Here is a 24,702-nt window from a genome sequence, read left to right as displayed (position 1 = left end):
CATTGCAATATTGACCATTAAGTGTTTTAAGTATTTGCTTTGATAGAATTGTGTTAGGTTTTACTTTACAGTGTTGGAGTCCCAGAATACAACTAATGCCTAAAATCTAGCTCTCCAAAACCCATCTCCTCAACATTCTCTGATAACTTCAAAGCAGAAAGGTTACTACCAGATGCAATTTTTGAAGATGAGCCCTCCTGCAAAGGCAGTTGGCTCTACCTCTTGTACATAGAGGATGGGAAGAGGCAGAGCTGCACTGAAGTTTGACTCATCCCTGCCCCTACACTTCCAAATGTGGAGTGTTAGTAGCCTGCTGCATCATGCAGGCACAGGAAGACAAGCTGCCCCATTTGGGAAAGCAATAGGTTCTGCAAACAGCAGTAAGGTATGAGGGTGAACCTACAGTGGTTCTGAGCAGAACTACGTCCGCCTCTTCCAAGCTGCAGGGGATGCAGTTTGCCCACACATCCCATTCCGGCTTCCAGTAGAACAGCAGCAGCAGAGCCCCACAGGACATGATGTATCCAGCAATGCACAAGGCCTTGCGGCAGCCTTGGGTTTTGTAGCCAAAAATCTCCTGTACAGCAAAGAGAAAGCACTCTTTGTTAACAAGCTTGACCTTGGCATTTGTTCATCAGAAAGCTCGAGCTTATTGAGAAGAAACACTGGTGACTGAGGCCCTCATAGCAGCCTGAGGTCATTTTAGGAAATTAGAGTTTGCTGATTGACATGGCATAGTTAAGCACGCAGAGCTGCTGGAAGGAGGAGGATGCCAGGCTGCTGCCGACAGAGGAGTGGTCTCGCGTCAGCTCTCCCAGGATTTCTGAGAAATTAACTCTGGTCTGGAGCTTTTAAATTCGAGACCTGTCACGGTAACATGCCTTTCTGCAGTGTCAGCACCTGCCTGCAACCCAGGCGAATGTCTCCATGTGAGCTCAGTGCCAAAGCCCACCTTGCAGAGGAGGAACAGAACAGACTCTGCCTGGGGTAGAGAAAATGGCCGAGCCCCACGCAAGTCCTCTCAGGTGCCAGGTACTGTACCTACCGGTGTGTTACCCTCCACCATGCATGCTGTACCTTGAAAATGAGTACATAAGGGCCCTTTTGGCTTTGTATGCCCCACTCACTCACCAGCAGCCGTGTCTGTGCCTTTCTGCCTGACCCTGGGCACCAGAGCAGGAACCCAGGCAGCCCCCACAGCGGGGCTCCCTCTGTGACACCCACACTAGTGTAAATTGTGTAAACACTTACTTGGGACAAGAGCTTTTGTTTGTTTAAGGCTGAAGTGAAAACCTAACAAACAATTATTTCATTTTTGTGTTGGAGCTTCCACTGGAAATAAAACCGTTGCCTCAGTGAGGTGTCTCCCTTTCTGCTGCAGCAATCCCCTTTGTTTCCCCACACAGGGTGCTTCCTGGCCATCTCTCGGCTCCCTTCCCTGCCCCAAAAAGCCCAGCAACATCCCCCAGGGCTGCTGGCAAGGGCAGGGGTGCAGGGAAGCAGACGCAGCATCACCCTCATTGCTCTGGGGTGCTGCTGGACAGGCCCCTGGAAGAAGCTGCAGGAGGAGCCCTGCACCATCACCTGGGTGAGACACCCGAGCCAGAGCTCATGTAGCTATACCCACACTGTGTGGCCACTGGAGCGAGAGGCACCTGCCCCCAAGGAGGCTTTCAGTGACTCTGCAGTTGTAGGCAGAAGTAGGCAGTAAAAGGAAATGTTCCTTTATATCTACGTGTGGCTACACTGCAGGGTCTGGGTGTTTTCCAGAGCAGCTTGCCAATTAAACTACACAATGTGACATGGGAGCATAACCTGCTATTGACACAGCATCTGCATTTGAGAAGAGGCAGGGAAATGTTATTTTAAAATGTAAAAAGTATAAAAATGAGGAAGTCCCACATCTGAATTACACACCAGAGAAATGACAGAAGGAAGGCTGGCACTTTACAGGATAGAATACGCAACAAGGCAGAGCTCCTTGGTGAGGGCTTGTACCAACAATTACACAGGTTCAAGTTCAGGTATAATTTTAAAGTGATTAAAAAGCAGTGGAGTAAGCACCTATTCAGTTTTAAGTGAGCAATTAACTTGATTTATCTGAACTCTGATCATAATCAACATAAACTAAGCTGAAATCAATGCAGTTCAGCTGAAATAAAGATAATCATGCAGCCCTTGTACCAGCTAGCAAAATCCATTACAAAACAGCACTGCAGCTTTTAAAGGTGCAACATGCAAAATATTTTTTTGAAGGGCACCAAAGTTTAAGCCAATAACCACAGATGTTGTTTGCAGGGTTGGAGGGCAAACCAGTGTCCACAGCTAGGGAAACTCACGGCAATCTTCATTTGCTTGCCTTTAAATAGCAACATTTTTACAAATAAATGACAAAAGCACGCCTGGAAAGCAGGAAGGCTGGTGCAATAGCTGGGACCACAGCTCACCCACAAAGCAGTGAAGAGAGTCAAGACCTCAGCCAAAGCTTGAGAAGAGCCACAGTGTTAGGGCTGGGTGGGTGCAAGGCTGGGAGCTGCCCATCCAGCTGTTCAACTCCACAATGGGGCTGAGCCCAGGCATGAGCCCAAGCAGAGGGACAGAGCAGTCAGTTCTGATACAGCCACAACACACAGCTGAACAGCCTGACCACCCTGCACCAGCTGGGTACAAGGGAACCCCTGCTAACACACAGCCCATTCCCAGAGACTGCACGCTCAGTGCTCACAAGGTTGTGCCAAGAGCCAGAGCTGTGGGAACCCCTGTTCACTGCAGGATTGCCCTGATGAGCCAGCACCTGCCTGCACGAGGAACAGTCCCCAAGAAGTGCAGCACCTGGAAGCAAACAAGACAGGAAGAGGATGTGTTACAAAAAGCGATGCCCAGCTCAAGCCAGGCAGCCTTGCACAATGCATGCTGTGTCAGCAGCCTCCAGGGCAGAGCCAGGGCCCTTCCCTGCCAGCAGGGCTGCAGCCACAGGCTGGATGGGGTGAGGGAGGCATCTCCTGGAGGTGGGTGCAGCTCAGCTGGGAGCACTGGTTCCCAGCTAAAGGGCTGCTTGTGGCAACAGCCTCCCCCAGCCACCCTTGCTGGCCCTCCATCCCCATTAGGGAGCTGGTACTGCCACTGCTTCCTAAGCTCATAGAAACATGCATGCTTGGAGGGCCACCTCCCCACACCAGCTAGTGACACCCTGAAGGACACTGCCTGTAGCTATGCATGACACAGAGGATCACTTGCTGAATCCTTACCTGTCTCCCAGGGCACATTTTTGATTTTGTGCTGAATCCAGCCCACTTCAGCCAGCCCGAGCTCCCTAGTCTGAGCTGTACACACAGCAGGCAAAACCCAGCAGGGATTTACCAGAGGCAGCCAGCAGTGCTGAAGCCCCACCACTATTAGTAGCCCTGTGAGCAAACCTGGTGCAGAGACACAGGTGTGCTCTGTGGGGCAGCATCTACCCCACCTGTGCATGCCCTCAGTGCCTGCATCGCCATAGTGCAGGCATTTTCTCAGTCCCCAAGGCTGGGCAGTGACACTGAGCAGATGCTGGGAAGCCTCTGCTAGCGTCCATCTGCTTGCAGAGGACAGAGGATCCCACTGTGGGAAAAGATCACTTCTGCGCTTCCAGTGCATGCATCACATATGCATGTAGCCCTGCACATGCATATATGCACATGCATATATATTTTACACCTGTGCAGAGGCATCTACTTCTGTGCCCACGTCATGCACAGAGAACACCTGTGTTCCAGTTGTTCCCTGCACAGACAGCTGGAGGGGAAGGCCTTACTCCCACAATCACCTGGCTCAGAGTAATCAGTCCACGTTAGCAAGCAGAGGAAGAGTTTCCAACTCCTTTAGTGCAGCCCTTTCAGGCTGCCGCGCATAATCAATGATCAATAGTCAATAATCAGTTACAATCAAAAATATGATGTAGATTCAATTAATATTAATTAAAAGCCCATAAGGACAAAGTTTTGCTCTGTAAATGCTGCTGTAAAAGACATAAACGGATTTCTCTCACGAGAATTGCAGTAGACTTCAGTCATCTGCCCAATTTTCCTAGACCTGCTAAGCAGCGGAGACCCTGCATGGCAGAAGAAGAGATTTAAATGCTGCTTCAGAGAAGGATCGAGGATAAAGCTCATTTGTTAGCACCTTCCCTGTGACTTGCTTTCTGGTGACATGATGATATGGGAAGGGTACCTATCAGAAGAGAGAATCACAGTTAGGGTGGAAAAGACAATGGAATAAAGAGGGGGGAAAGGGACACTGCTCCATGGCCAGATGACTTCTGGTGGGCAAAGAAGTCTCTTCCACGGTCCATGCCTCTGGACTGAAGTACTATGTTCCTCAGCCCTTGCTTGGCCAAAATCAAAGTCAGCAAGGACTGATGCAGGGCTTTGCCTTCACCAAGGCTATGCTGAAGAGACGGTGCCCAAATGGTGGGTGAAAACAAAGAAGCAGAGGCATATCCAAAAGAAGCATGTGGGAAAAGAGGTACACAAAGAAACCACCGCAGTCCCCCACTCCTTACCAGCTCATTTTCTTCATCCTTGTTGAGGAGCATGTAATGATCCTTCCAAAACTTTTCCTCCATCTGACTGCCTTGTTTTCAGCCCTGGATGTCCTTGTTGGTGGGGTCATGCAATGTCAAGCTTGAGCTCGGAGCAGCGTTATAGCCAGCTCTCACTGCTGTCCTTTCCACTGCCTTTTGAAAGTCTCATTACGCACACATTTCTTATTATGCTCCCAGGAGAGGGAGGAAAATCCACCCTCACGTGTAAAGCCCTTAAATGCCTGGCTTGTGTAACACGTGCATTTCTCTGCTTCCTGGTATCGCTGTGCTCACCGGGGTGGGACAGGCTGGAGCAGAGCACAGAGGGAGGGCGTCTGTGGTCTGGTGCCAGGGAGAAATCAAGGCACGGGGCAAGGAAAGGGGTGGGAGGGTGCCTCAGCCCCGCAGTGAGCTGGCCCCAGAGCAGCCAGGCCAGCACCAGGCACTCCCTGCAGGATGCCTGTGGTGAGATGCTCCTTACCTCAGGTATGGCACAGGCCAATGCAAGAGCTGGCTGGCACTGTGTGCTTGCATAACCAGCTTATGTAAAGGAACCTGCGATCAATTGTGTGACAGTCTGAAAAACGTTAGCATAAACAATGTCCTCCTCCAGGACATCAAAAGACTATCAGATTTATGGATCACCAGCTACCCAAAACATGCCCAGCTTCGTTCTCAGGCCTTTGTATAAAAGACAAATCTCATGCCATCCTATTAAGCATGCAGTAGCCACGGAGTCTCAATCCCACAAAGAGAGTGCCCCAACACCAGCTCGGGGTAGCTCTCACTGGCTGGTCCAGCAGTGCTGCCTGGTGAAGGGGATGTCTAACATCATGACAGAGAACAGGAGAGGTCAGCAAGTTTCCTGACTCTGGCTCATCAGCAGGTAAGATTAATCGTTAACGGTATTGTGCCTGGTGGCTTTTCCCTTTTCCTTTTGCTTATGCTTAGATTGCTCACATTCTGCTCAGGCTTCATTATACTGGTACTTGTTGTATGTAGTTAAAATAAAATCCATCAGACTTAGTCCATGGTCTGTTGCCATTTTATCATCTGATACCCGAAGAACCCCTTTGTCCTGTGAGAGTGTCAGCAAGAGGCATCTCCTCTGGGGACAAGGTCGCAGTGCCTGGGTCTGGACTTGGCTTCAGCACAGTGGACATGCATACTGGGGCACTGACCTGCAGGGGTAGATCTGGTTTGAACCCCCCCACTAGCTCTGAGCGTCCCCTCAAACCTACATGTTGCTTCAAATTCTGCCTGAGATACAAGGCAAGCAAAGGGGCTGGGTGGATCCTCTGGGATCCAGCTGGGCAGCACAGCCGCACTACACACCTTCCAGTCTCCTGCGCCCCCGCTGTCAGGGACATTTTCCAAGCATTATCCTAAAATTGCTCTGTCTCACTCCCATTCTCCTTCTGTCACAAAGCCTGAAAATGACCATTTATCCAAGCAGGAGAAATGTGCTGTATGGAATAAACTGGAATAAGCTACATATTTGTGTGAAGAGAGGCAATGGCCCTGAGTTTGCTCAGACTGCTAGAAAACCCTTCTTGGCTCAGCCACAGGGAGGCTGTCACTGATGAGCCTAGGGGATTTAGACCCCATAGAACAGAGACTTTGTGCAATCTTTGTGATGGCAAATCAGAAATTCTTCCAAATTTTTCTTCCCCTAGGTAGGAGAGAGAATGATACCCAGAGACTGCAGAGCTTGTCTGAAGTCCACCAGTTCTCCCTCTATCTGCAGCTTCATCCTGGAAAATATTCCAACAACTGAGAGAAGCATCTTTTACTAGGCAGACTGCTAGAAATAAAACTATTTATCCGTATTTCTTCTCTTTGAAACAGAGCAAGGAGAGGCCAGGCTGTCTGGTACTGTGATGAGCTAAGAGCACTTGTCACTTTGCTGCATCCTCAGTCTACCTGGGGATGGCCCTGCATGGTCCAGCCAGATCCATGTCTGCAGCTGCAGTGGTATCCATGAAACAGCAAAGCTGGACCAAACACTGAAGAATCCTGAAAAATCAGGGTGATGGTAGGAAAATGCATATTTTTCTTTTTTTTTTTTCCCCTTCTTTTTTTTCCTAAGCATTGTCATTTTGAGCCATCTGGCTGAAGTCAGATTTCAACATCAGTACACAGTCCCCTCTGCCTCTCCCTCTCCTCTGAGGGGACATCGCCAACCTCCTCCACCACACTGCTCTGCCTGCCAGCCACTCTCACGCAGCAGCCAGGATGTGATACACTTGCAGGTCACTCCACTCTATTGTTTTAAGAAGAAACACTAATATCTGAGGAACTGTGTAGTGCTGGCACCTTGGCCTTTCATGAGGTCCATCTGTGTCCTCTATAACCTTCTTGTGGCGAAAGGCTTGTACACAAAGAGGTAAAGTACAACCATTGCAAGCATGTGGTTGCTTAACACCAACCAACGCCTCCTGTAACTCTCCAGGGGAAGGGAACTCATGCAAGGCATCATTAGCAGGGTGGTTTCGTTAGATTTCTCTATTTCAGTCACCTGGGGTGAGGTGCGTTTTATTTACATCAATATGATCTCCAGTCTCTGGACTGGAGTCTCAGCAGTCCCCTCGTGTGGGGTAGCAGGCTGCCCACTGCTAGCACATTTACAAAGAGCTCTCCAAGCTGGGTGGGACACCTCCAGCCCCAGTCCCACCAGGCTGTGGTGCCAACATCTTAAAGGTGAAAAAGAGAGGCTCGGGGAATTACAGGGCAGTCAGCCCAACCTAAATACACAGAAGGCTGCAAGAGAAAACTCTTAAGCAGTTTGTACGTAGCTAGGGGATAGTGAAGTGATAAAGAGCAGCTAACATGGATCTGTCAGAGGAAGATCCTATCAAACCAATCTCATTTCCTCCCTGACAGGGAGATGCTCCAGGGAATAAGAGAGAAGCAGCTAATGTGGCATATTTAGACTTCAGTAAGGCTTCTGATAGAGCTCCTCAAGAGATATGAGGGTACTGGGAAATAGGATCCTTTCATGATGGGCTGAAGGGTTGAACTCAAAGTAGCTGTCAGTGGTTTGCTGTCCATCCCAGGGGAACCCAAAATATTCATATTTTTGATAGCAGCCTGGATAATAGGATGGAGAAGGCAACCGAAATGTGCTCATGACACTGAGCTGGTAGAAGCATCTGCTTTAGAGGAAGGAAAAAAAGCAGCATGATTTGGGCATGTCAGCCATATGGAGTCACCATATGAAATTCAGTAAAACGCTGCACTCAGTAGCTGGAGGAAAAATGTACCAAAAAAATGGGGAGGTGGTGTAAGTGTATGCCAGAGCAGGAGGTGTAGCTAACCACGGCTGAGTATCCCCTTGCCAAAACTGTGACTGTCATTCTGAGTCACAGATACAGGAGGGCAGTGAGATCCGTGAGACGGGAGGAAATTATTCCACTCGACTTGGTGTTAGCAAGGTCTCGGCTAGAGTTCAGGCTCTAGGAAGGTGTGAGCTAAATGGAGAGAGTGCAAATGGTAACACGATTAAAAGTTGGGAAAACATGACCCATGAGGAAGCGTTGAATAACTGAGATTGTTTAAACTAGAATAGAAAAGGCTGAACTGAAACACAGAAACTCCTATAGTACACAAAAGAAGACCGTCAACTATATTTTTAATCCTATTTTTGTCAGAGACCAGGAGAAACCAGGCTAATTTCTCGTTAGATTAAACAATTAGATTTTTGGAGTTAGGTTCGATATTTAGGAAGATTTTCTAACTTAAAGGGTATTTAAATACTCAAACAGGCTACCCAGGGCAGGGGAAATCTTGTCCCTGCTTTAAGGAAAGCTAGGACAAAATTTGCCAAGGGTGATCTAAGGACAGGTCTTGCCTCAGAGGCAGGAGATGTGCAAAGTAACCACGTCAGGTCCCACTGTGTGATCTCTGCAGGATCCCCCTCAGGGGGAGATGTGACCCCTGCACATACCAGGAAGAAAGTTTGCTCTAAAGTACATCACTCACTAGCAAAGCAAACAAAACATGCAGATGGGCTTGAAGAACATAAAACCCTGTGATGCAACGGGAGCAGCTTCGTCTGCTGACAGCGGCCTTGTCACGCTCAGGCCAAAGGGCGGGACGCCATTGCTGTCCGCACAAGCCCTGTGGACTCTGGGAGGCCGTCCTCACACACTGCTCTGTGCTGGGACAGGATGGCGCTGGGACCCTTCTGGGCAGGGAAGAAGAGCCTGGACAGTCATGAGACCTCTTGATGGTGACAAGCCCTGAGTGGCTGGAGGGGGAGGAAGTTTGTATTGCCTTGGCCTGCTGCCCATCCCCGAGTCCATCCTGCTAATGAGGGGCATGGCATGGTGCCTTGCCTTGGGAGAGCCGGATGCATAAGGCCCCTTCCCCAGGTCTGTTCACCCGGCACAAGCACCTGCTGCTCTGAGCCCCTCACCCACCAGGATGGGCTGTTTTCGCAATCTCCATTTCACAAGAGAACAATCAAGACAAACCTGAGTCACAGCATACCTGAAAGTCCTTCTCTTCACCTGCTGGTAGCGCTGCCCAGGGCAGTGGTGGGGTGGCTCAATTTCCAGGAAGATCCTGTTGTTCCCATGGCTATTCCCAAGGAATCTCTGTCAGGCAGCGCTGCTGGGCTCAGCCCGGCTGGGACCCTCAGCATCAGCACTGCAGGGCCCTGTGTCCACAGGGGAAGGTGGTGGGATGTGCCCAAGGCAGCACCACAGAGGGGCTCTTCAAGGAGCCCTGGGCACTCTGCGTGTGGTTCCTGGATCTGGAGCTAAAACACAGTGCTGCCTTGCCCAGGTTCCTTGTTGGTTATCTGCTCACCCCACCTGGCTACCTGGCTGCTCGTGTGGAGGACATTGCAGTGCTCGGGGGGAGGGGGGGTGGTGCAGGTTGCGCAGCTTGCCTCTGGTGGGTCTCTGCCTTTACTTTGGCAGGCACTGAGGATGTACGGCAGAGTCAGGTGTTTCAGACAGCAAGAGAAGGGCAACAAGGGTAAGGTGAGAGACCTGGAGAGCTTGTTCAGAGCTCTGCCTCTGCCACCATTTCCCCAAGATGCCTGGCAAGGGCCCTCATTTTGCACAGGGGGTTACACTGAGAAGCATTTACGACCTTCCTAACCGACAAGCCCAACCAGAAGGCTGGGCCCACAGCTTTGCTGGACTGCAACGGAGAAGGAGACCCTGCTGAGGGGCAATCCAGAGCTCTTCAGTTCAACTCCAGCCCTGCACAGCTCCTGGAGACACATCTCCAGGCCCTCTCCAGCTGCTTAGTCAAGCACAGGGGATCTTGGCAGCTCCTGGAAGAGGCAAATCCGCAGGACAAAGAGCTCGCCGTCCAGAGCCACACCGCAGGGCAGTAGGAAGCCCAGAAAGAAAGATGGGTGAGGGACGTGCTGGGGCTTGCCTGCATTTTTCATCCTCTCACATTTCGCAATTTGAACTCTCCTTCTTGGTGCACAGCATGTCCAACCTTACTGCTGTTCAGGTTCTTTTTCTCCTTTGTGCACTTATTAAAGCTCTATTTTTGCCCAAGGACCATGTGTCCATTCAGCTGTAAGGAAATGTGAAGCTGTAGCCATGCCAAAAGACTCTGTTGCTGTATAAAGAAACCAGCAGGTAATGTACAGAAGGCAGTAAAACAGCACCCTCTGTCCCCAAAGAAGAAACAAAACAAAACAAAACAAACAAACAAAAAAAGATTTATAATTAAATTGATATTTATTTCAGCAAATAAGTCAGGCTGTATTCAGTGTAATCTGTAGAGTTAATCAGGCACAAAATATTCCATTCAAATAATCAATCTCCTCTCCCTAGAAGTTTAAAAGGCAGCTAGAACAAGCATGTAAAATCTCTGCTTTGTAACAACCTGGCGTGTTCTCCAGCGCTCACAGTCCACAGAACCAAACACGTGCCAGTAATGAGCCACTCATTCCAGCTGCCTTCCTGGGACATTCTCCATTTCTCCTGAGGATCCTGTCAGTGACCCAGGCCCATTCCCTGTGGCCCGACTTCCAGGCAGAGGAAGACAATCATCAGCCTGTGGCATTGCCGATGTACCCAGAATTTGGAGACAGCGCCATGGTGCCTGCAGCCCCGCAGAGGCACCCTCCATCACCAGGATGTGGCCACCAAAACTGGCGTGGAAGGTTCCACGTGTCCTTATGCTGTTCCCTGGACCATATACTTGCCTGACCTCACTGACCACCCAGTCACTGGGGCAGCATGACCGGTCCAGTTGGTGAATGCCCTGCTTACATCCTTGGAGCCAAGCCACGGGCTGGTGTGCCCACATTCCTGCTCTTCTGTCTATATGGAGAGGGTGGGATGCTCCCATACCATCTGTGCCCTGAAAGGTCGGAAAGCTTTAGCAGTAGCAATAACAGCACCACGAGGGGCAGCTCGAGGCACATGTGTGTCAGCAGTGAGCAAGCAGCGAGCTCTGTGCAGTGGCACTCAGGAGGAGGAGTGGGGCTGGAGGGGCCGTGCAGGAAGGAGAGGGCAGCCGGCGGTGCCCAGGGGTGCTGCTGTCAGGGCTGCTGCACAGCCTGGCTGCTGGCCACTGGGCCAGGGAACATGGGCTGGCAAGACCCAGTTTAGATGTTACAAGAGAGAGTAATGAGTCCTCTAAATTCAATTGTTGGCATCAGGCACTTGCACTGTATGGCAACAGAGTTCTTTGCTTCCTTTCCTTGACCTGGCTGCTATAGGTACCAGCTCCTGGTGCCTTGTTTTCCTGGTTGATTCTTGGCAGGTACTTTGTTTCCACAGCCCCGTCTGTAATCCCCCTGAAGACCTGTGATGTGCATCTAGTTCCTTAGGGAAAAAAAAAAAAAAAAAGGTGGTACCTGAGTGGAAAACTGGTGTGTCTTGTAAAAGGTTTTGACCTGTTAATATTATTGCACACCTACAACTGTTACTGGCGATGGTCTGCATCTTTTAGCATTTTTCCTCCTTTGCTTGTGTGTGCTGACAAGTTGGCTGGGATCTGGCATGCTGAGTAGTAGACAGAAACTGTGATGATTGTATCAAAATAAACAAGTAACAAATAAAAGAAAGTGGAGCACAAAAATAAAAAAAAAAATCTTTTTTTCATTGACTAGGACAATTGTATTTCAAAAGAAAAATCAAATTCTGACATTAGCTGTTAAGAGTGGCTGCGTGGCTCAGTGGATTGGCTGGGCTCCAGGGAGCCTGCCCTTTGCTTTAGTTTAAGAGAGCTAACCAGGATGGACAGTGCCTGCTGGCGAAGATCACTGGGGTCTGTCCAACCGGTGCCCTCTGCCAGTCACAAGACGAGAAAGTGAGCTTGGATCTTTGGTCCTCTAGGGGATTTTTTTCCGCTGTATTTGAATAGCTTGGACTGCAGACAGGGACTGTCAAAGCCACATCCAGAGCTGTCAATCTGTCTGCCCTTACACCGCCCCAGAATTTGCAAAAAAAGAGACCACCCCAGCATGGGGATGTGGACTGGGAGCTCTGATGTCCCCCCAGAAGTGAGGGAGCAGATGGGAGCTTTGATGTGTCTGTATGCGCAGCTCTCTGCAGCAATGATGTGCGTAACACATCACCTATCTCCTGATTGCCATGGAGTTAAGCTGTGTAAGCAGTTCAGTGCAGCAGTGACAGACCACATAGCTCTGCTGATCAAACTGTGGCTGATGCGAGTGAGGGAAGATGATAAAATATGCCACACTACAACTGGAGACACTGGACTTGCACAGGAGCAAAAGATTGACATCTTAAAGACTGGCATAGGTTAAATGTCACCTAGCATCTTTATTCTGTTTCCTTGCAGGTAAGACTGTATTTCAGCAGTAGGCAAGCAGGTCTTTGTCTTGTCAACCCTACAAACTCCATAGGTTTGCCAAAATTGACACTTCTATACTATTACCAATTGTGACATAAATATTTGCCTAGTCTGCAGCCTACTGCAGCTGCCAGTTTGTTACATGCAGCAACGTATTTCTTGTGTGCAGGAGCTCACAAATAGGACAGTGAATTTGATCTCCAAGGAAATTGTTACTGTACCCCACACAGCAGATGGCGGGAATAACTCCACTAACCTACTCTCATGCTTTCTCCTGAAGCTGCAAGGACTGCATAGAGCAAGAAATAAAACCTCTAGCTTTCACCTACCAATGGGATTTGTTGCAAACTGGGAATGCTTCTTAACTTTGGAGAGATATTCATGAACAAATGTGAACCAATTCTGGTTTGTGTCACATTATGTGGCCTTGTGGTAGGTATTTACCATTAGATAAATTGCAGTAGGTTAGGAGGTATTTAACCCATCTACTTGTGTCAAAGTTGTCTAAAATGAGGAAATAAATTCTCTGAGTCAAATAAATGCTTTATTCAAGTTGAAACTTTTTCTTTTTAGAAAAATAGTTATTTTTTATGCATGCTAAACACTTTTCAAACACAGTTCTAATAGACAAGTTGAATAAAAACAATGCATAATCTCCAGTGATTGCATTTGGTTTTCCAGTGCTACTTTAAAAGACCAAAGGAGTCTTTACCATGATTCCCAATCTGCCCAACTCCTTGAGTTTCTGTGGCAATGCAAGCCCGGTTTAGCATTGGATTGTGGGAACATATAATCTCCTGTGTTGAAGTGGTCAGAAAGTGCTCCTTAACCCTACCCAGGAAATGCATGGGCAAGCTACAGCTGTGAAAAACAAATTGTGCAGTCAGTTGGAGGGGACAACTTCCCCACACAGACCTTATCCAAAGAATGAACTGTTCTTCTTGGTCCTAAGCCTCACTGACTGATGTCTTGTTGTACCCAGCTGCGGACAGAGCTGTAAAATGTGGTAAGCAGGAAGTCAGCCTAGCATCAGAGGGCTAAGAAAATACATGCTGGTGGAAGCTGATTTTTTTGGTTGGATAAACCTTGCAGGAATGCTTGGTGCTGTTGCATTTACATACTGCAGAAGTTCAGCACAATGAGAAAAGCATCCCTGAAAGACATCACTGCGTAATGCAGCTCATGAGAAGGATGCAGCAACGGTGTTTCAACCATGGGCACTTGGACAATCTTCAACTGGCTACTCCATGTACAGCTGGCCATTCCTATGTGGGTGAAGGGAGAGGAGATAACAGTGTTATGGCTTCATGCTACTAGCCAGCTTTTCTGCATCTGGTTGATTAAAAAATGAGCCAGGACCAGTTAGGCTTAGAATGGGGGGTAGCAGTGGGTCAATCCTTCCTCTTTTCTTATGTCTCTGAGATAGTCCTTCTATAGCCAACTGCAACTGTCCTCGATGTGTCCTCCGCAGTTTCCTTCAGAGTGTGCCCTCATTGCTGTCAAATGTTGGATTGCTATGGCCTCCCATATTTTCCTCTACTGATATTGCCACAGAATCTGAGAAGAAGGTTTCATTCAGAGGTGGCCAGGATGAGTCCTGCTCTAACACCCGCTGCAGCCTCTTGTAATGGCTCTTTGAGTGGTACCGGAAAGTCTTTTTCAGCAGCAGCCACAAGGCTCTGTTCTCAATGACAGCTTCCTGTAAAAGAAAGAGCAAAAGGAAAATTTTGGAGGACTCAGACAGCAGCTTTTCCTCTTCATCCACAGGACACAGGGCAAGTAGTGGAGACCTAGATCTCCCACACTCTCCTGTTCATCCACATCCCTCACATAGCCTGTTACTGAGGACTTCTCATACCAGCTCTACCAGAGCTCTACACCAGAAAGATTCTGCAGGATTTGAGTAGAAAACACCAAAAGACTCCTCATCGTTCAGTGACTTGGGACAGGGTCTGATACATCCTATTCACTAGAGGAAAGAAAAGGTAGCTGGGCCTGGCATTCCTTACATCCAGTCATTCAGATGTGGGGTTCTGAAGAAAGAGAGGAGGTGTGAGGTAGCAGCAACAGTTTTACTGGATATTCCCCAGCTGGACTGAGAAGGATGGAGAAAGAGTGGGACCTGACCCTGCTGTCTCCCCAGATAGTGTGACAGGCACATTCAGAGAAGCACACTCACCTCGACAAGAAAGGACACGGCGAGTGTGACTGCAAGCATTATCACCATGGAGATCCGCCAGGTGGTGGGGGTGCAAACAAGCTGGGAAGAAAGCAGAAGCCAGTAAGCAATGTGTGCACGCTAGGCACTGGTGGGAGCTTGTGTCATCAACAGCCAGAATCCCACATTGGCTGTACATTGCTGACAAACCAATATTGCTACTTATCCTGAGGAATTATTGATAAAGAAACATTTAAACTTATGACCCAGCAGAGAAAACTGTACTCCAGAACAGCAGCAGGAAATCTAAATGTTTCCTTTCTTCCTAATATCAAAATTAGTTCCAAGTATTTCTAATTCCAAACCCAGTTCCAGCTTCCCATAGCTGGCAGCAATGGTTTTCTGGCTGTCGCTCAACTTATTTTGGAGATGCAGCTCAGATCCAAAATTTGGATCAGCAGTTTCTTCAGGGCTAGGCTATTGCGGTTTCTTATTGCCACTCCCTCCTTTTGACTTCTCAGCAAATCCAGTGCAAGCCCCCCAGATTTGCAGTTCTCCCCAAAGGCATTTTAGCCCCTCACGGCTGCAGTGCTGACACTGTCCTGTGCCACCACAGCCCACAACAGGACTAAGACTTGCTTTCAAGTGCCATCTCGTGGCAGAGTCTTTAACTGGGTGTGCCTGCTCAGCCTCTGCTCTCTAAACTGTTAACAAGGTGAGGCAGCTGTGCTTGGCTGCTTGGCGTTCAAAATCCAGGTATGTTACTCTCATCTGTGTTTCTGTTTCTTTCATTATTTCCATTTCTAAATCCACCTGCCAGCTCTCATATACAGATACAGGAGTGGAAGCAGCATCGTGTTCAGTACCTGTTATCCAAAGCCACCACACTTCATCGTTCTGTTAACATATGTACTAAAAAAAAGCAGCTGTGTATTTCTTTTGTTGTTTTGTTCCCGTGACTCCTAGTACAAGGCTGTGAGACAGTCACAGCAGAGGATATTAACATCTTCCTTACAACTTCCAGCCTTAACATATTAATGGCTGGGTCTACTGACAATGCTGTCCTACAGCCGATGTAGATCTTACCCTTCCCTTGCACTTCTCCTAGAATGAATTTGCACAAGGCAACTCCCAGCTTGTGTTCTGCCAGACTAAATAAACCAAGCCCTGCTGGTACTTACCAAGACAAATCATCTGCCATGACAGCCTCACTAGTCTTCCTCTACAGCCGTTCTAAACCCAAATGCTGCTTTAGGAAATTACAGGCTGTCTGACATTTAGACAGGGAGCCTGAAAATGTTGGGGAGTGAGTACCGAAGATTGCTGAGAATGCTGAATTTTCAAGAGGAACTGTGTGCAGCACAGGCTGAGAATCAGAATTGCGTGGTGTTTTAGTTTAAAGGTGCAGGCCCTAGCTCCTTTCTTCTGGCTTCACAACTATCAAGCTACAACATACCAATCATGGTAAGTTTAGCAATGGCGTCTCTTGCTGCATGCACAATTCACTGAAACAATCAAGCTGAAGTATAGCTGTCCAGTTGTCAGAATGCACAGATCTTGGTTTGTTAAATATCCTAATAGTTGTGGGGCTACCAAGTCTCCAGAAAGTTCTTCAATCTCATCATCTAAAATCCATCTCTTTAAATCTGATTTGTCACGAGAGGTGCCAAACATCCCTGCAGAAATCTGTGCCTTTTATTAAAAACAGTCACAGTGCAGTTCTACTGGGACTGGCCGTGCAGTGGAACAATACTCACATCCATCTTAGAGTAGAGATCATCGATATCAGCAAACACCAGAAAGAGGCAAACACCCAGCTGCCCCGTGAGCACCAGTATGAACACATCTGAAGGGACAAGAACAAGTAAATAAAACCACGGGTATATGAGCACTTTCAGCTGCTTGCCTTTACTACAGAAGATTGTAACCATAATTTTCCATGTTAAACACTCAAAAAAAAGATAACCCATTAGATAACAAAGAATTTTCAGCAAAAGAAAAAATGAACAGAGTAAAACCCCAGCTTCACTCAGTCAAGCAGATATATATGAGGCTGGGACGAACCTTGCACGCATAGATTTAAAATGTCAAAAGAGTATTTTGATCATTTGATCTGACCTCTCACACTGAGAAGCCAGAGAACCTTTCAGCAAGTCTCACACCAAGCTCATTATCTCCTGTCATTCAGAAAGAAGTCTAGGATGTAGTCTTGCTCTTGTCGATATAATTAGGAGCTCTGCCCTCCATTTTAATAATATCAAGACTTCACTCTTGATCAGAATCTAAAAAGTCTGAGTAATTGAGAATCTACCCTCTCTCCCCCCCAAGGCAAATATTGCAATGATATGCAAATCAGTTTTTTCTCCAGCTGGCATGTGCCAGACTTCACCCTCCATCCACTCACTCGAGTTTTTCCCAATACTGATGACCTTTCTGCTACCTAGGAGGAAAGGCCCCTCCTCACTATTACTGTACCTAAACATCCAAGCCATGAACCCTCCGGCATTAAATTAGTACTTTAGCACAAAAGAGCTGAACACAGCTTTGCCTGAGAGACAGCTTGTCCCACAGACAAAAAGAATAGCCCTCCTATGCCTCACAGCAACTTCCAGAACTTCAAAATCACATGCTGACCTTCCATTCATGGCAGTCATTCAGAGACAGAAAAGGCCTACTAGACTTCATTACAGTTTGCTCTAACATAATATGGCTGCCTTGAGTACCATGATGCTTCTGCAAGACAACTCCACCGATTTTTATCAAACTCCATTTGTTTGTTTCAGAAACCCAAATGTCTGGGCCAAACTTTTAGCAGCACAGAAGCACAAAAAGTAGGCCCAGCTCAGAGAGCTGCTGATTAAAGGATGCCGCTGAGACTAAAACTTCCGAAAAGCTGACCTTTAGTGATTTAGGGATCCACTATTGGGTTCCTACTTTTTTGGCTGGCATCACTTTGGTCAAGTTTTAACTTTGCCCTAGTGAATTGACTTCATGAGCTGACCAACTCACAGATCCCTCCCCCCCTTCCCACACTTACAGTTTGTGTAGATAGGTTTCCTGAAAGGCCTTCCCTTAGAAAACACTAGAGCAACAATGAGGCAGTTGATGGTACTCAGTAGCCACACTGTGGTGTTTTCATAGCTCTTGTAGCCATTGTCTGCTTCATTAAGGGCTCCATCTCCCATCCCATGGAGGCCCAGGCTGGAAACAGAGGAAGAATTCTCCATGTGGCTGTCTAATGAGAGGCAGGCGCTGTAAAAAAGCATCACTCCGGTCAGAGAATGATTTCTGTCCTGGTCATTTCATCCGGCTTCCACCACCACTATCAGGCATCCTTCCTCATCATCATGATTTGCTCCTGCTGTCACAAGGATGTACGTTGTTGGCAGTGCCCCCAGTCTTACCTACTGAACGTGGCAGAGCCTGAGTTCAAACCTACATGGATACTCTGGTCTTCCCAGCAATCCAATGCTCTTCTTAGTGCTCATCAGAAGTGTTCTTACCACTAGCACTGTGCTGCACTTTTTGGAGAGGTTAGGGACCTGCAGACACCACTGCTTACTCTGTTAGCAGCTGGTGGGGAAGCAGAGGGTCTGCTTGCAGCTGCCCATCCACACTATAGTCAAGCTGATCAATAGTATCACGCAGACCTGTCTCTGTCTGCCCTGTGCCACCCAAGTCCCAAGAAGGGGACCTACCTGTGTATATCCGTCTTGGAATACCAGGGCTGCTTCTGCACCATCACAAATCCAAAAATTTGCATGCTGAGGCTGAAGAGGATGTTAAGTACAACAGAGAGCAGCAATGGGGGTGAGATGAGTTGGCTAGGAGGCCTGTAGGGAACCAGCTTTGGGTAGGCATCTGTGAAACTCACTGAAATATGTACAGGCATGTTTACTAGTGTGTCCAAAATACCAGCAGTGCTGCTGTGTATTACTGACTGCTATCAATGGCCAGCACTTTTACATTCCGTAATGTTCACTATAGCACATACAAATATTATATCAAGTACAAAACACAGCTTTATTTTCTTACAAAATCTTATTGGCCACAGAATGGGTTAATTAATGGCATCTGTCTATCATGAGGCATTTTTCAAAAACAAATGTTAGATTTTGATTTTATTTGGCTACTGTCAGGCCCAATGCTATAAGGATATGCTCCAGCTCTTCTGTTCTCTTTTGGTCACTTGTCAAATTTGTCTTGGGATTTTTTGTTTCTTTATGCTCAGCAACTGCACCACTACGAGTTACCCATTTCAGAGCTTTCTCTTCTCAAACAAGATGCCTTATTTACTTATCTAAATGTCAAGTAGTCAACACAGTCTCTTTCCATCCTTTCTCTACATAGGAATATACATTTCCAAGGAGGTTAAAAATATGTGAGATCCATTCTCTTAATACAGAGGATGACTAAGGGGCTTACTTGTCACACCAATTACAGTGGTAATAGCCAGATCTTGGAACAAAAATTGGTAATTCCCAAAGGTGTTTAGTTGCTGAAAAGAGGAACACAAAGAAAAAACATTACAAATCAGACATTTGCTGTCGGCTTGTTTATATCATCTCCAGAAAGCCGTATTATTTTCACGGAGCTAATGCTCTGCTGTTTCTTCTCAAATTCCAAGAGTACGCTACTGAGCAGATAAAGGGACCGCACAATCCACTACCCTGCCAATAGATTCATCATCACTGGGCCTGCAGTGAATGCTCTCATTTTGTGCATTGTTCGGACTAATGACACTCCCAGTTCACTCGGTGTGATAAAAAAGAAGCCTCTTTGAAGAGACACATCCTTTCTCAGTGCTGCGTGACTTCTGAATGTGAAGCCCTCCTCTCTAGTTGGGAAGGAGACATGTAAAAGTGGCTTAAGGCATTCCAGGGGATTTTGCTTACTGTCAAGCTAATTCATGCTTTAAATGCTGAATAAATTGCAACAGCATATGCTTGTGCCAGATTCTCCCTTTTCACAGACATATGTCCTTATATGAAATACCATTTAATATCTCAGCCTTCTTTTTGCCCAGAGCAGATCCTGAGCCCATTGGCTGGAGTTAATTAGAAGAATTCAGTTTTCAGATAAGTGTACAGAAGGACCATAAGATCATGTCACAGAAGTTTGCAGCTCAGGTAAACCTCTGTATCCTAGTTTTATTGTGGCTCTTATGCCATGTTTCTCCTACAAAGGAACAGTAGCTTATCCCATTCTATTGAACAAGGCCCATATTCCCAAGACATACCCAGTACAGTAGGAGGACACCAAGGTACTGAATGGTGCTGTACAGTGCCATGTACTTGAACATGCAGAAGGAAGTGACCAGGGCAGCACGACCTTCCCTGTGTGAGAATAGGAATAAAAGACAACAATTAGGTGATGGTCTGCTCCCGTTTCCAGTCGTCTGAAAGTGCAGTTGAAAACCAAGGCATTTGTCACAAGGACAGAAGGCTCTACTACTTTCTTTACTGGGAGGTGAAATAAATAAAATCTGGCCTGAACAAAAGTAAAATCTTCACTTGCAGAAATCTTGCTGCAAGCAAAACAGCTTGATTCCAGTAAACCATGTTCCCAACACTACAATTTATCCCGGCAAGTTTTCCTGTTGATACTAATAGTGCAGATAACAATTCCACGTGAGGAAAAGCATACAAAGCCAAGCAGCGGCTTGGTGAGTTCAAAATGACAAGTCCTCTTTTCCTGCAGTGACCATGTAGTATCCAATGACAGTAAAAGACTCTTTCCAAGTCCTTCCGAGTTATTTATCTGGCAACTAAGCAAAACTGGGACCCTGGCCTTCTTCACAGCAATATCAAATGCCTTTGGGATTTTAGAGGAAAACCCACGAGAATAAGGAAGACTCCTATCCAACGTTGTAGATTCCTCAGAAAACTGTGCTTAGTGGTTAGAGCAATGGACTAGGCTAGTTGTTGTGTCTATTCCTAGCTTCACTGCAGCTCACAACATCAGACAGAGGTACTCCTCTGAGCAGCAGTTGGAGGAAGTTCTAGGAAGAGACTCCATGATGAAATAACCTGCAGACCCAATGCTAATGCTATTCCTAATGAAGTTCATGGCTCTAGACAATGAATTCCTCCAGCTTGTGATATTCACCGCAACAAATGCTTAAGTTTGGCACAGCCCTGCTTCCTTCTACTTTCCTCAGTAAGAAGCAGATAACTTACCTTTTTCAAAACTTAACTAAGGGAGTGGCACAACAGATGCTAATGTTTTGCTTGCATAGGATATTAGAGACACAGCCTAATAGTAGTGAATAGGTTGACATTGTGGACATTTGGTTCAGCAAATTTGGACATAGCATTGTTCATTTTGCATTTAAAATATCGCTAATGACAAAATGCTCAGCTGTAGTTGCCCTCCTCCTGTATCTTTGAGGGGAAAGAATTAATTTATCTTAAAGGAATTTCAGATAGTAACTAAGCAAATGGTAATTTCCATGTTAAAGACATTTATTTTTCTCCATATATATACATTCTGGCCTAGTGGGGACAGTTAACACTAATATTTGAGAGGAGTGGGGACTGTCTTCTTAATGTAACAGGAAACAAAAATCCATGCTTACCTGATTAGCTCTGGCACACATGCTATGCTGGGGGTTTGGGATGTGAAAGGTGAAGCTACAGATGCCTCCTGCTCTGACAGCGATATCCCTGCATGCGCCACTTTCAAAGCCTGAAAGGCATAGTCCTCTTCAGCACTCACAAGCCAGAAGGACCCAGGAACTGACATGTCAGCCAAGAAACAAGTTCTTATTACAGTATGTGTTCTGTGAACAGCAACCCTTTCTCACTCCCTGAGTGTGCTCCACCAAAAAGGTTTATCCAATAGGATGTGGCTGGGGCATCAGGTGCAGAAGCAGTAAGGGGATGAGAGCATGAGAAAGTCCACTTGCCACAGACCCCAAAGCCATCCACCAGCAGCTGCAGAAGACAGGTTGGCTGTGCCTCCTTTGTCATGCTTCCATGCAGTCGCATCTTAGGTAGACAGTCTAGCTTCTCTGCTTGCTTACCCTGGGAGAACCCTTGGGACTTTGTTTAAATGCAAGTGAGTGCTTCACTCCCAAGATGGCATTGCTCCCACTGCCACAAGGATGTGTGAAGTCATGGAGTGAACTAAACCTGCCAGCAAACCCAGCAGGTAGTTATGGACACCTCCTGAGCATGGATCATTCCTCTTGGGAAAAAAAACATTCCTTGCCTTGCACTTCTAAAACATGCACTTACAACCATCTTGTAGGGCTGTATCTGTTTCCCTGGGAAACCTCCTCCTCGCCCCTGTTATCCCCTACCCCCCAAACCTGCAGGTGTTGACAGAAAACCCAGTGGAGGATTTGGAGAATCTTCTGCTGGTTTTTGTAAAGGAAATTAATCAGTCCTCAACACCGCAGTTTGCAACAATATCAGCTCTTGCATGGTTAGGGGGGATCAGGCCTGAATCAATACTAGTGGCAGGAAAATTGCTCTATAAATAAGCAGAGGGCTCCCATCTCCAGCATGTGCTCAGTTTGGGGTGTTCTACTAGCACTGCACTCATTTTTTAAATAACTATATTGTAAAGAATTTTCACTTACCCCACAGTCATTGGCTCCATCTCCACACATGCCCACAAAGTAACTAAAAAATAAAGTGATCTACAGTTCAGTGCTGGGAAAAATAAGACCTATAAACAGGAGGGAAGCAGAGCCTCCTCCATTTATGCAAGCCATGCCAGCTTCAACTCCAGAAAGAGAAGTAAGAATGAAAGATGAACATAGAAAACTCAGAATTATGCAAGTGTTAGGTATTTGTTCGTTTGCCAAACCAACATGGACTTCAGCGTCTCTTAAATAGGCTTGTGAAACTTAATTGCCAAGCTGTACTTTTGTAGAAGCTTCAGTTTTGTGTACTTCTAGGAAACACTATGTTAGAGAAAAGCTAGCTCTTTAGAAGTCTGAAAATTCATCACTTCCTAACTCAGTGCTTATTAAGAACTTACTCCAACTTTTGAAACTCTTCTACAAGGCTGGATTTCTGACCAGGAGACATTCTAGCAAAAACTGTTCCATTCAGCAGAAGCTGTAAGGAGAAAAAAAAGAAAGTGATTTCTTAAGCACTTGATGTAAGAGTCAGTGATAATCTGGAATAGAAACCACCAAAAAGTCGTATTTCCAATCAACTGATGCTAGACCCCAAAGCAGGAAAGGTTGAGGATCAAAGATAAAAGGTATCTTGATTTGGAAAAATAACAATGACATCTTGGACATGAGGCCTGGTGTGTCATTTATCAGATGAACACATATTACCAAGCAGGGATTTACTAGAAAATAATTCATGATGCTATCTTTTCCAGTAAACTGACAAATCATGCCAAATTGCATGCTGTGTAATACCATGTTTTCTCCTTTTCTTCAACACCTGAGAGAAGCAGTTCTGTGCAAGGGCCAGGCATATGGCCACAAATGTTTTAAGTCATGTCCTTACATTATGAGACCGGTCTGATCCTCTTGTGCAGGAAAAAAAATAGTGAATTTTCAGACCTTTCCCCACACATTAACATCAGAGATTCAACCAGCCCACAAGTTATTTCAGGCTTAGAGCTGTTTCCAAAAGATGTCCTGATACAGATCTATTCAGCTAATTATATCAGGACAATTTGAATCCACTGATTGGCAAGCCTACCCCAATTAAATAATCCAGATCTTACCTTTGGAAGTAAGTGGCTGAAATGCTGTGCTATAATTTGATAAGATTTTCCACTCATGGCAAAATGGTACTGGCCTGATCCCACTGCCAGCCTAATTCTTCTTTCAGTCTGACTGTCATCTTCCTGTAAAAAAAATCCGGAATTAGTGCTCTTCCTAAGCCCTCAAAAGCTACTGTGTGTGTTTACAGGCAAAGAAAAGGACATCCCATGAAAAGGGCACTTGTGAAGACTCTGGGAGAGCTGGATTCATGGCACAGTCCCTTTGCCTGGATTTGTAAATATATTTAGGCATATCATGCTATCTATTTCAGTGTGAACTGGGTTCCTTATATGCCTTGAAAGCTGGACCTCAACATTCACAGGTTTGGCAGAATTTATGCAGCAGTGCCAATCTGATGGGCTGTGAATGAGAGGGGCTACAGGGAACATATAGGCATCATAGCTAGGCATGCCTTCTTGCAGTGAAATACAACGAAGATGCTGCTGAGGCTGGGCTTTGGTGGATGGGGGCCCCTCAACAGCCCCTGCAGAGATTTTCTACCATCTGCCTGACTCTAATACTTCTTAGAGGAGGGTCAGCACCTTCAGCCATACTCTGCAGGGAGAGAGTAACAGGTCTTTGTCTCAGTTCCTTTGTGGAGATGCTTGATGAAATACAATTTCTTAGCATAGCTAGCCTATGTTTCACTGTGTATATACAATTTCTCAACTGTTAATCTGTGTTTTAATTCTGCAGGTATGGGAAAGCACTCTATGTGTTCAAACAGGGCTTGTACCTTCAGTGCAGTACCACTGAGTCCACCCCTCTACTACCGAACCTACCTTGCAGGGAAACATGCTTGAAAAGTGCATCAGCTAAGCATGAGGGCTATAGTCAAATCTTGTGTACAGCTGTTCTCAAACCTAACCCAGACAGTTAGCAAAAATAGTGTTTACAGGATAATATGCTAGGAAGAAAGCTCAAGGGTAGTAAGTACATCATTGTTTTTAAACACTTTTCTAGCACATAACATTCTGACATGCAGATGATGGTGAATAACTGGTCTCTGTTATACTAGCATAATCCCACTGTATTATTTCAAGCATTCCAACTCAGTTTGCTTTCCTGCTGCACATCACCTGCTTTACACTCACCAGGCTTCCATAATCTTCAGTTTTGTTTTCTTCTAGTGGTTTCCAGGTAACAGATGCTAAAAAAGATCCAGGTATTTTGTTTGCTTCCACAAGAATCACTCTATTTGTTGGAGAAATCATCCCAGCATTTTTGGCAACAGTTACAGCTGTTTGAATGTTATCACCTAGAAAAATCAAGGGCAGTATTATCTACAGTGAGGAATTGTTTATAAAGGAAACATTAGCCTTTTCCTGAATTCCAAGTTTTCAAATATAATCACAGGTATCAATAAAATTTCAGTGTCTATGCATAAGGAAGTATTTGATAAAGATCAAAACTTTGCAGACGAGGTCTCTCTCAATAATTAAATATATATTT

At 46.4% G+C, this 24,702-nt stretch overlaps 2 protein-coding genes and 1 long non-coding RNA gene across 19 annotated transcripts in view; 1 reads left to right on the top strand and 2 right to left on the bottom strand.

The window, feature by feature from the left end:
• Positions 1-4,790, bottom strand: part of ATP13A5 (ATPase 13A5) — a 31,443-nt gene extending 26,653 nt beyond the window's left edge. For 2 of the 3 annotated variants that reach the window (XM_083849490.1, XM_083849491.1), the window contains exons 1-2: positions 4,538-4,790; positions 404-577 (exon numbers count right to left, since the gene is read on the bottom strand). In XM_083849490.1, the coding sequence (XP_083705616.1) occupies positions 404-577; positions 4,538-4,600 (237 nt within the window). In that variant the 5' untranslated portion in view covers positions 4,601-4,790. The remainder of the gene's footprint in view (positions 1-403; positions 578-4,537) is intronic. The other variant, XM_083849489.1, reaches the window with a different exon arrangement.
• A 315-nt stretch (positions 4,791-5,105) lies between these two features.
• Positions 5,106-12,516, top strand: LOC310904554. Its single transcript, XR_014588441.1, has 3 exons — positions 5,106-5,444; positions 6,407-6,944; positions 10,431-12,516. It is a non-coding gene; the product is annotated as an uncharacterized lncRNA (long non-coding RNA).
• Positions 12,517-12,885: 369 nt separating this feature from the next.
• Positions 12,886-24,702, bottom strand: part of LOC310904546 (putative cation-transporting ATPase 13A4) — a 42,964-nt gene continuing 31,147 nt past the window's right edge. For all 15 annotated transcript variants that reach the window (XM_083849474.1, XM_083849475.1, XM_083849477.1 and 12 more), the window contains 12 exons: positions 24,345-24,508; positions 23,211-23,333; positions 22,503-22,582; positions 22,099-22,141; positions 21,091-21,200; positions 19,753-19,849; positions 18,939-19,011; positions 18,212-18,386; positions 17,551-17,765; positions 16,271-16,359; positions 14,535-14,615; positions 12,886-14,054 (listed from right to left, as the gene is read on the bottom strand). In XM_083849474.1, coding sequence (XP_083705600.1) covers positions 13,833-14,054; positions 14,535-14,615; positions 16,271-16,359; positions 17,551-17,765; positions 18,212-18,386; positions 18,939-19,011; positions 19,753-19,849; positions 21,091-21,200; positions 22,099-22,141; positions 22,503-22,582; positions 23,211-23,333; positions 24,345-24,508 — 1,472 coding nt within the window. In that variant the 3' untranslated portion in view covers positions 12,886-13,832. The remainder of the gene's footprint in view (positions 14,055-14,534; positions 14,616-16,270; positions 16,360-17,550; positions 17,766-18,211; positions 18,387-18,938; positions 19,012-19,752; positions 19,850-21,090; positions 21,201-22,098; positions 22,142-22,502; positions 22,583-23,210; positions 23,334-24,344; positions 24,509-24,702) is intronic.

The sequence above is a fragment of the Anser anser genome (genome assembly GCF_964211835.1).
Source record: "Anser anser genome assembly, chromosome: 9".
NCBI lineage: Eukaryota > Metazoa > Chordata > Aves > Anseriformes > Anatidae > Anser > Anser anser.
This window is presented reverse-complemented; position numbering and strand designations above follow the sequence as displayed.